The sequence below is a fragment of the Pholcus phalangioides genome, unplaced genomic scaffold, assembly GCF_987345545.1.
Source record: "Pholcus phalangioides strain wild (caught in Gottingen) unplaced genomic scaffold, Ppha-v1.0 ptg000004l_1, whole genome shotgun sequence".
Lineage (NCBI taxonomy): Eukaryota > Metazoa > Arthropoda > Arachnida > Araneae > Pholcidae > Pholcus > Pholcus phalangioides.
Genome location: NW_028301597.1, coordinates 47,853,387 through 47,865,575, shown reverse-complemented (window position 1 = coordinate 47,865,575; position 12,189 = coordinate 47,853,387). Strand labels below are relative to the sequence as shown.

At 33.9% G+C, this 12,189-nt stretch overlaps 1 protein-coding gene across 2 annotated transcripts in view; it reads left to right on the top strand.

The window, feature by feature from the left end:
• Positions 1-9,171, top strand: part of LOC149087747 (uncharacterized) — a 34,560-nt gene extending 25,389 nt beyond the window's left edge. For both annotated transcript variants that reach the window (XM_089231640.1, XM_089231639.1), the window contains exons 7-11: positions 824-946; positions 2,060-2,174; positions 7,334-7,408; positions 7,541-7,644; positions 8,708-9,171. In XM_089231640.1, coding sequence (XP_089087766.1) covers positions 824-946; positions 2,060-2,174; positions 7,334-7,408; positions 7,541-7,644; positions 8,708-8,867 — 577 coding nt within the window. In that variant the 3' untranslated portion in view covers positions 8,868-9,171. The remainder of the gene's footprint in view (positions 1-823; positions 947-2,059; positions 2,175-7,333; positions 7,409-7,540; positions 7,645-8,707) is intronic.
• Positions 9,172-12,189: the final 3,018 nt, after the last annotated feature.

Here is a 12,189-nt window from a genome sequence, read left to right as displayed (position 1 = left end):
GCTGTGTAATTAAATGAAGGAGAATTTGAGGAGATGAAGTACTGAATGTCTCTATTTTACACTATGCACATAACCTCAATTGGCTTTATGTGTCCCCATATATCATGTGGTTAGCTCATTTCTGTATCTCATACGCGCAGAAAAAAAAAATATGCTTCTAAAATATCCAGACCGGTTCAATTTAGTACGAAGAGTCTTGCTCTAAACAAATGTATGCCCTGCAGACATTCAGATTTTGGCTTTTTTTTTTTTTTTCATTTTTCTCTTGGCCTAATCTTTCATTTTGTATGAAATGGCTGAGAAGCTTTCTGAAAGAGCAATAGAGGTATACCTGAAAATAGTGACATTGGAGCTGATGGCGCTTGAACACCCACATTAATTTGACATTTCCAAAATCCTGAGTGCCTCCAGAATTGATTCAGAAATCAAAAAATTTCTTGCATAAAGCTCGGTAAAAGCACCCACACTTCTGACGATTCTGTCTGGAAAAGGGATTCCAAGGCATACATAAATCAATCAGGTTCGAGTGACTAATTCTGATGATGATTATGTGAAAATTCAGCTCACAAAGCTACTGTGTTATGTGAGTGTGTGCTTCTATGTCAATTAAAATGTTCATTAGCTGAGGTAGAAATAATAGGTAGAATAAGGTAAAAATTGTAAGCCGGGGTATCACTATACATGATTGGAATATTTCTTTTGATTGACCCACAAAAAAATCAAAAGAAAATATTCTGACTTCATCAGGAGGCATTGATTATCTATTTGTGCTCAGAAGTTGAAAGATATCAAATTAAATTTGTATTTTATTTCATTTCTAAAGGTCTCATCCAGATTATGTGGGGAACGTCATTTCGAATTGCTCATTCTCAAAGGTACTATCTCCGGGCCTGAGAATAGGTTGGTTAGAGGCTCCAAGATGGGCTGTATCCAAACTCAGTAATTTGTGAGTTGATGAGTTTAAATTTTTTTATTCCTATTTTTGGTCTTGCACTGCTTGTTGGCTCTGTGAATAGAGCATACTAGTAATATTTACATTAAAAGTAAAATAATAAAAAAAATTACTACCTTATAATACTCCTGTATAAGCAGAGTTGTTTTTGCTGAAAGATTTGTTCTCCTTAATTTGGGAGGTGGGGGGGGGGGGGGCTGGCTTGTATATGGGTCAATTTTTTGGGGAGAAATTATCCGCCTCCATTTTCCCAAATCTATTTGGCCAATAGCTACATGGTCTCCACACGGCCAGCTTGAAGATATGTGACATCATTCTTATCACTAAATCAGTAATTTTTGTAGCTCAAACCCCACAGAACCGATGTTAAAGAGAAAGCAAAAAAATCAAAAACGTCATTGGCTTCAATATCTGGTGGACTAACGCCAATTTTACAGCTTTGTTGATCATCAACAAAGATTATTAAAGGAATCTTTAACAAGATATTTTAAAGATTATTTAGAGAATTGAGGGACTAAATGGATGAGTTCTGGAGAAAAATAAACAACAAAAAAAAAGTGGTGCCTTAATAAAACCTGGCATTGGCCTAGTTGTACCAGTGGGTTCACAGGGCATGAAATTCTGTTTCCACTGAAATCATCATCAAATCTTTTAAAAAGTGTTGTACCAGTAACATAATGGACGAAACTGTACAAAAATATATGATTTTTTTCTCCCACTAAACTTCACTGATTTTTCGGGGGTCGGCTTATACATAAGTTTTCAATTTATTGGGGTTTTAGTGGTCCTGAAGTGAAGCGGGATCGGCTTATACAGGGGTATATACGGTATTTTGTTTTATACAATTCTACTTTTTTTTAAGTTGGATAAACTTGAAAGTTAGAAAAAACTTGACATTTTCAAATGTTTTTGGCATGTCAACACTTTTTTGTGACACTAGAAATGATTCACAGCGAAGGGAGAAAGCAACAAATGATTAAATTATGGCATGTAATCATCTGAAAATGATATTAACTTCAGTTATCTTTTCGCAATCTCCAAATACTCTTATTTTATTTTTATGAAGATTGTGTTATACACGTTTCTCTTCATCTGCTTTGATTTTAGCGGTGTGATTGAGAGTGGCGGTGGTTTAAACACTTTCACATCTGGTCTCATCACTAGCATGTTGGCACTTGGAAAAGTGAATACGCATTTGCAGAAAGTCAGAAATATTTACAAGGTATATAATTTTTAGTTGCAAATTTTGTGGAATTTTTTTCATACTCAGTGCAAAGTATTGCTGATTAAACTAAACTGAGGGAAATGTAGAACAGTGTTTTTCAACCTTTTTACACTGGGAACCAGTGGAAATAGATAAATAACAGGGATGGACAACTCTCACAAAAAATGTACATGCCCGGTTGGGCATGTAACTTAAAAATACACATGCCTGGGAAACATTACTTAGTTTTCCCTTTTGAGCAAATTTTTCGCATGTATTAAAAACAAATTGCTGCTATATACAGTCAAATCTCTCTAAACTGACAGGACAGGAAGTAAATTTCAAGATGGAGAGTATTCGAGAAAGAGTTTTTTCTGGCATGAAAGGAAAAACATGCCAATAAAGGCAAAAAATTAAATTGATAAAGACTAAAAAATACAATACTATATTTTACTACATAATAATGAAATCATTGGTTACGCAATCAATGTTCAATCACACTGTATGCAAATACAATAAAATACGTTCAAATTTTTTTTTGTTCAATTCAGTTTTATTTAAACATACTTTATTTTAAATAATCTGTAAGCTTAGATTGATGCATATTTTTTGCTCTTTGAGCTTTCACAATCTCATCTATACTAGCAAGAGCTACAAATATTTCAGGCCCCATCTTCTCAGTTTGCTCCAGAAAATGATGCAGCGTTTTTGCAGAATGATCGGCAGTTTTCACTGTTACCTCTTCTAGGTTTCTCTGAATCATTTTCTACTACATTTTTGTCACCCGAGTAAACCATATGTTCACCAATAATTTCAGTTTCAGTGAAAGGGCTGCAAGTTTGTAGTAAACTTGGTCCATTTCCACAAAATCAAAAAATGAATGAAATTTCTTGCTTCTAGTTCTAAACAATTTCTTGTTTTAGTAATGCCCTAATGTTTTGAAATGAACAAGCCACATGGCATCCACCATCTGTCAATCACAGTATCCGCCTGTCATCAACAAAATGGGCTGTAATACAAATAATACTTTCTTATCAGTTTCTTTCGCCATTGGAAGAAAACCAGATTTGCACAAAAAAAAAAGGAATTCCAGTGTCTCCTTTTTACTATCATTGGGCTTAGCCTTCAAGGTAAAGAGTTTTCAGGAAATTACTTCAAGACAGAGAGGTGAGAAAATGCATTGATTTAGTACAGTGAATGCAAAGATTTTTTATTTTTCGAGAAAGAGGTTTGACTGTATTGATGAAAATATGCAGATAATATAGAAAATTAAGAGCATTGCGCTACATTAAAATAAAAAGTTTAAACTTTTCCTTTTTCTGATAAAACCTCAAAATTTTCTACAAAACCAAAGAATTTCTTACATAGACAGATTTTGGACAATTTCCTTCTCCCCCTCCAGAGTTTTGTGCTGTGATAGCCACCTAGTCTAAGGCTGGTATTACACACTAATCTTGACAAATACAACCAATGAGCATATCGGTTACCCCCAAGCAAATACTATTATATTTAGATACTATAATTTATAGATAAGCTCATTGGGTGCATTTGTCAAAAGTTTTGCAAAAAAAATTTTCATATAACTTTTATTGTGTGGCCCAGCAAAAAATTTCCTTTTTCCATACTATTTTTACCCACACATTCAAAACAAATGTGATGCCATCTATAGATAAAAATACTTACTGAAGAATATGAATAGTGAGAAATTATATCTATATATATATATTTTTTTGCATTTCTGATTTGTTTGAACTCAAAATTTCCCGTTAACCCTAAAAATTTTTTTTGCTATTTTTCGGATTTTTTAGATGTCTGTGTTGGGCATGTGGTAAAAAAAATACATGCCTGAGCAGAATCTTTACACGCCCCAGGCATGTCAAACAATAGATTTGTCCAGTCCACCTCTGCTAGATAATTTTGTGAACTGCCAGAAAAGGAGAAAATAATTTGTGGACTGGCAAATAAAGTATTTAAAAAAGTGGCAGATGTAATGATTAACAAATAAAAACAACGTAGACCATATTTTATTCAACAAATTTCTTTTGGATAAAATTTTAAGAAAAAATTGCAATTTTTCATTTGTTTGACATTTGATGCTTCTTTGTTAGAAATTTTTATGTACAGTGGGGGGGATTTGGTTAATTTGAATTCTGGATAATTCAATTCTCCCTTGAGCTTTTTACTTAATTTAATGTTAGAATTTGTTATTTAATTTAATTTTTTTTTAACATTTTAGATAATTCAAAGTTAAGGGAGAAAAAAATCATAATTTTAGTGTGAACAAATGTAGTTATACAGAAAATCCAAACAGTTAGACTGTTTCTCTCAGCCAATTTGTCCATCAATCTTTATATATTATCTGTGGCTATTACCTGCTTACCAATTTCTTAAACAGTAAAAGTTAAAAAATATTCTGACTTTTCTGAATTTAGGTGCATGATGGGTGCCGTTTTTTTTTTTTTGCCTCAACTTTTGGCTTGAACAGCCATGCTAACAATCTGTCCACTGAATGTGTAAAGAATTGCCAGGCCAGTCCTGATAAGTCCAGGTTTTATGATAACTTGTAATTATAAAACCAACACACCTTCCTTTGAAAACGATACCCTTTGTAGTTGGAATTTAATTTGCTTTTTCTCGTTTTTGATTTCCTGTTTAGCAACTCTGTTTGAAAAGTTACCAGTTTTAATAGTCAGAAACCAGCAGAACCACATGAGATCTAAATTAGTAAAAAAAAAGATTATCCGTGTTGAACCAATCTTCCATAAGGGTTTGGATGACTAATGAAATGATTTTCTGTATAGAAAAAATTTAAAATGCTAATCTGTAAGAGATAGATGGCTTTTTCTCAGCCCGAGATATCAAGGAAACAGTTATTTTTTGGATATTATGCTGAGGTGAACTTGGGAAGAAAAGTTAACTTCAGGATGTTAAGAGAGGCTACTAATGCCTCTACTTCAGCTCCTCACGCCACAGTGCGTGAAATAAGGAAGGCACGGTCATGTCTCCAGTGGTGTAGATGGTAGCATGCTTGCCCAGTATGCAAGAGGGCCTGGGTTCGAGTCCCGTCGGAGACGTGATGACTTTTCTTTCCGAGCTCACCTCAGCATAATATCCGGAAAATAACTGTTTCCTTGCTAATCTGTAATTTTTTAGGGATTTTTGGTAATTTAATGCTTATTTTAAGCATTAAAATAAACATTTTTTTTTTCCAGAATAGAGTGTGATCGTTCAGCCACAATTCATCAAAATTGTACTTCTTGCTATGAATTTTGTTGTTCAACCTGTAGAAACAGATTTCTTCAGAACAGTTTCTTCTAACAAATTCTAATGAAAATGGATTTCTCTAATACTAAAATGATCAATAAAATTTTGGAAACAGTTTCATAACTGATGATATCAGTAACTGTTTCCTTAAATTAGGCTTCAAATCGGGTCAAGAAATTCATAGTGATGCCAATTCCAGAACTGTGAAATAATGTAGAAACTAAGAAAAATTATTAATCCTATGTGAATATTGATGATTAAGTAGCAATTTGGTCATTTTATGGATCCAATATTGGCTGATTGGATAATTCTAGGTATTTTTGCTGTCTCCTTGAGCTTTGAATTAATTAAGTTTGATTGTACATGACTGCAGGTAGAGATGATAAGTTCTGTATTAACTTCCATTCAATTTCTTTGGTTTTTTGTACTGACCTAGCTGAACAAGTCTTTTTTCACAAATAGAGGAAGTTTAAAAGCATCCCGATCACCTTGCAACAACATAGTGATTACATTATTTGGACAAATTTTTCTTGGACCGGCATCGGTCATATAAATACTGCTTGTAAAGTATGGGGAGGGAGGAAATAGGTTGCAGTGTTTTTTTTTTTCAATACTCATTTTTTGTAAAAGTGGTCAAGTTTTGCTATACAAATAAGTTTCATAATTCAAATACAGTAAAATCTGTCTTTAACGGAACCTGTATTAAGCGAAAAACCTGTCTTCAATGGAAAGAAAAGTCTTAGTCCCATGATTATTTCAGTGCCGAAATACACATTAAAAACCTGGATTGAATGGAACCTGTCTATCGTGTAGAAATGGAAAGAAAAATTTTATTCTGCCCTTAATAGAAAAATTCATGCAAACACGACGAATGTTTCCCAAACCAATAGGCCAAGGGAATCCCACAGAATGTTGAAGTAGTTTACCAAACTTTTTTATGCAATCTCTGCTTGCCAATGTGAGTTCTGCATCATCCACCCCTACATTAGCAAAAACTGTTTCCGTACTTGATGCTGTGATTTTAACAAGCCGTATGTAGTAAGGAGTTACTTCCTGAAGTCATTACAAAATCTTTTGGAAAAGCAGGCTCTTCTACGGGAAAAATCAGTGAAAAGGTTGCATTTCCAAATGATATATGCAGAACTTGAAAAATTCCATGCCAGCTGCTTTCCATGATTGCCTTGCTAGGGATTACATAAACATAGATGACATACTCACTGAACCTCACACGACAAATGTAAACACCGTCATTGCAAATTTTAAAGAAAGTCAAAAAAGAGAGGATGAAAATGAGATGAATGTCGTCATTTTCAGAAGAAAAAATACTGTAGGGTGAAGTGTTATATAGATGCTGTCAAAACCTTCAAATAACTGCAGAGTTTTTTTTTTCAAAGCATAATAACTTCAGCTTTTTTTTACGATTTCTGAAACAAAACTGTTTACTGTCAGGCAGCAAAGGGTATGAACTGCATACAGGAAACTCTATTATTAACCACTGGAAAAAATGAAAATTTATTTACAGTACTGTTTTTAATTTTTTACTCACTATTTGGCGATGCGAGTAATTAGTGTATGGAACGGACTGTATATATAGTGTTATGTTGAAGTAAATGCAGTATGTATGCATTTCTAATAATGTAAAATCACATCAAATGATAAATATTTAATAATTATTACTTTATAATTGATTACTTTATTTTTGAATAATTACTATTTTCAATTAATTTATTTTTATTTTGTTTCAATTTTTTCTAGATTGTTACATAATTTTACGCATTATGTCAGTTGAACCTCTATTAAGCGGAAACTTGGGTTTAATGGGAAAAAAAATCCCATTGAGGACAGGTTTTACTATGTATTGTATCAATTGAATTTCAATTTTGTTTATGCATTTAATTTACTTTCATTTTCAGACCCAGATGGAAGCGGTAGCAGATCTGTTGAGGGAGGAATTGCCTTCTGGATGCACACTCAAATCTCCTGCCAAGGTAATAAGTTTAACGCAACACTGTTTAGATAGGCATCACAACTATTGCAGTTCAAAAATATATATATATTTGTTCAAATTATTTTTCTACAGATGGTATTATACAATTTGAAAATTCTTATTGTTTTCCCAGGGTGGCTATTTCCTTTGGATAGAGCTCCCAGAGTCCATTGATACTAGTCATTTACTACCTTTCGCACATAAAGAACACCAGGTGTCTTTTAGTCCTGGTAGAAAGTGAGTTTTTTTTTTCTTTAGTCCAATGATGCTTAACTCATTATATAAACACAAATCGGGAGAAAATCATTTCAAAGTAAAATTATTGATATCGATGCCCCACTTCATTCCTCAATTATGGTTACTTATATTATTTTTCTTTAGTCATTATAAGTTAATTTATCAATAACCTGATTTTACTTTGCAACATCCCTTTAGATTCTAAATAAACCTTAGATTTTAGTTCATAACCTGAACAATATATAACAAAACATCATGTTAAAATTTTGTAATGATATGGAGTGAATAGGTTTTTGGAAATCAATGTTTCAAACTCATGTAGTGTCAACACACACAAATATCATTCTTCATAAAACATGTTTAAAGTTTTTGTTCATGTATTACTTGTATGTAAAAACGCAACACTAAAGTAGACGTAACTTTGGTTTTGAGTGTCATATAAACAAAATAAGGCCTGTTTTAGAATCACAAAGAATAAAAAAGGGCTTTCATAAAAAAATAAATAAAACAATCTATATTTTCTTCCAAAATTATGTTTTCAATGCAGTCGGATACCTTAACCAACCAGCACCTCCTAGAGATAGGAGGCCTCAGCATGCTGCTCCTGACGTCAGCAAGTAGTCCATCCTCACTTAGAGGAAAGAATTCTGCTGCATGTGCCTGTATCATCATTGTGTGGAAAAGAAACAATCTGGCTCAAAATGGGTGATTTCTATGCCCCACACAACCAATCACCACGAGGTATTTATGAGCCAACCAGGAAGATTCTACGCCAAAACAAGAAGAAACAAAATAGGATGCTGTGGTTCAAAATGTGGCAAACTTGCTCGATAGTCTTAATGACATTACAGATAAACTTGGCAACCCATGTGGAGACCTTCAATCTCTAGGAAGTGCTGAACTAATCCCAATGCACTTCATAATTTCAGTTTTTTTTTCTAACAATACTATCATCAAATTGATTTCTGTAACAAAATGGTTTCTTTTCATTTGCTGTTGCTATCAGAATAAATGCCCATCTTATCCTTACAGGTGCAAATATTTAAATTTTTGTCTTTTTTAGATTTTCTCCAACTGGATCATTCTCTAATTACATGCGCATATGTATCAGTTTCTACCCGTTAGATGTTCTGTTAGCTGCAGTTAGAAGATTATGTGAGGCCATAGCTGCTTTTCAAGAGCATTCATCGGAGAACCCAGATTTCTGGAAAGCCTACGAATAAATACATATAAATAGAGGAAACAATCGACTGGTTCGTGGAACATCAAGGCAAGCTAGTCAGAATGGAATATCATTGGGAGGGAGGTGCCTTTTTTTTTTCTCCCCTTATTTTCAGTTCAATCCTATATATACAATATACATATATATATATATATCCTATAAAGTGTCTTTCAGCAAAAATATTGTACAGTAAAATCTTTTTCAGTTGACTAAAAACAAAATATTTGGCTTGTTTATAATTGATGTGGCTTTTATTTGCTTGTTGTAAATTAGAAAAATAATTAAAAATTTTTAAAACCCATGCATCATGAATAATTTTGGCCTTTTACACAGAATCAATGGTGGTAATTGAAATGCTTGTTTTCGAATATCATTCAAAACACTTGTTCATTAATTGAATACAGTGGAACTTTGGTTAACGAGCTCAATTTGTTCCACCAATGTGCTTGTTATCCGAGAGAGAGAATTGCTCGTATATCTAATCAAACTTCCCCCCCCCCCACAAGAAGAAATGATGGAAACTCAGATAATTCTTCATTTTACAATTGTTCATTCATTTACATAAAATGACTAATAAAAATGGGGTTCATTCAGTAATACAACATAATACAATAACACCATAAATAAACTTACAATAAAATGTTTACAAATTAACTTACTTTAAATGACGAGTCATTCTTTTCCATAACCGACATGGCCAACATCTTTGATTTGAGGAAAAATTGTTGACATGTAATTTAGCAATTGAGGTAATTTTTTACCTTATGCAGAGACATTTTCTGACCAAATGCCATTCTTACACCTTCCCTTTACTGTAGTCATTGTATATGGTCTTTCACAACATGATTTTGGCTCGGAATCTACAGGGCAATTCTAAATTCATGGGACAAACTTTAAGAGTGGTATGAGACACCTAAACAAACATTTTTTTATCATGGAATGTGAGGTCAAATAGCAAAGGCGGTAGAGGGTGTTTTTGGAGAGTGCTCTATGGCACTTCACCAAAAACAAATATCATATTTTTCAGACAGATCTACTGTGATACATGCTGTCAACCTTTTGAGGGTGCATATGCACCTTCGGATTAGATTGGATTTTGTTTCTTATTGGTGAAAGGATCATCAAGGTTTTATGCTGTGCCAAACAATGATCAAGCAATACAATGACTTGTGGTAGAATTTGTGTTACCCAAGTTGCACCATGAGAAAGCCTACCACATTACAATATCATGCACCCTCGAATGGTTTATTATACTTATTGCAGCAAATCCATAAGAAAAATATATTTGCTTTTGGTGAAGTGCTGTTGAGTACTCTTTAAACACACCCTCTACCGCCTTTGCTATTGCGATTCGACCACACATTCTATGATCAAAAATGCTTGTTTATACGTGCCTCATACCACCTCTTAAAGTTTGTCCCATGAATTTGGAATCACCCTGTAAATTACTGGTCAGCAGGAGTGTAGATACTTCGTTTGAAAAATTGTAAAGCATTAAAAATTTCTCAAAATCCTTCCCCCTTTTTTTATTTCCAGCTTCCAAAATCTACAAGCCCGTCTTGATTTTGATTCAAATCAGTTCTTCTGCTTTTATATCAGACACTTGCAAAATCTTTCTTGCACAATCTTGATCCTCCAATCACATACAGCTATTAATTTACATGAAATGACGTTTGTGCCTAAATTTTTGGAATATTCACATTTTTACGAGTTTGGTGTACTCAGTCATAATGTTTTCAAAATCTGATATGCATCATACTTTGTCTTATACTTTTTTTGTTAAATCAAAATTCAAAAGATTTTTCTTTTACATTAAACTTTCCATGCACTCTGTGCCCGAACTTTTGAAAAAAAGACTAATTCTTGAATAATGCATCATCACACTTTAGGATGCCCAAGATTGACCAGGTACGGCACAAGACATGTTAGGGATAAATTATGTAGGAAATAGCAATACAATAAAACTTTGATTAATCGTCACTCGTTTAGCTGTCAGTTTCTGTTATCCGTCATCGTCTGAAAAAATATATACAGAAAAAACAACAGCCCCAGGTTTTAAGGTCCAAAAAGATCAAATCAATGCCACGGCAATCATAGATTACTTCTGCTTGTAATTGGTAAATAAGAAAAACCATGTGCTTTCAAATATTTAAATATGAATGCATTGCCTGGGAACTTTTGCCCAAAAAATGCTTTGATGGATCAATTTTTTCAGAATGAGTCCACAAAGTTTTCATGCCTCAAGTTAAAGCTCATATGGTCAAAAAGCAGTTGCCGCAGCACTGCTGTTAATGGGCAATACCCTGACTCAACCCTCTTGTGAACTCAAAAGTGATGATCACCATTATCAGATGATGGCCAAATAACATGCCTCTTTTCCCAGTGAATACAACTCCCCTTATACAGCCTATGGACCAGGGCATAATTGAAAATATAAAGCAACGTCACAGAAAAGCTTTTATGGAAGGCTTGTTGTCATCTGATGATGCTGTGACTGTCAAAGAATTTTGGAAGAGATACAACATAAAGGACACTATTTTCACTGTCGCCACTGCCTGACCTTATATTGATCGTTTTGTGAGTAAAATTAAATACAATATGTATGCATTATTCATTTTTAAAGTTTTACTGTATTAAGATTTTCTACTGGTAAGCAATTAGTTTAGGATGGTGCTAAGGCTACAGAATTACTGCAAGGAATTTTTAACTCATTCCTAGGAGCGAAGGAAAGGAACTTTTCTGGTTATCATGCAGAGGATGAACTTCGAAATAAAAGTCACCTGGTCTCCACTGGGAATCGAACCCAAGTCCTCTTGCAGTCCGGGTAAGTGGGCTACCATATGCATGAGGCACTGAAGTAGAGGCTTCACAGCTTCCCTCAACTTCATCAAATGACCCCAGGTGGGACAGTTTTTTTTCAGCCCAATACATCAAGGAAATACCTTTTCTGGATATCAATAAGGAAAGCGAAGTCATCTCTCCAGTAATGCATATGGTAGCGCACTTGCTTGGTTTGAAAGAGAACCTGGCTTCGATTCTTAACAAAGACTAAGATGACTTTTTTCTTGAGTTCATTCACAGCATGACATCCAGAAAAGGTCACTTTCCTTGACCTATTTGGCTGAGAGAAAACCATCTCACTTAATAGGAATGTTGGGAACAAAGGTTTTGGAATTCCTAGTCTATCCGTAGTGAAATCATACCAAGTGATAAAAAAACAGGGTGGTGTGTAATATTTGTAAACATTCTAAGCCAGGGGGTGCACAACCTCCGGCTTGTGACAGGTGTTCCAGAACACAGCTATCAATACAAACAGAAAAATA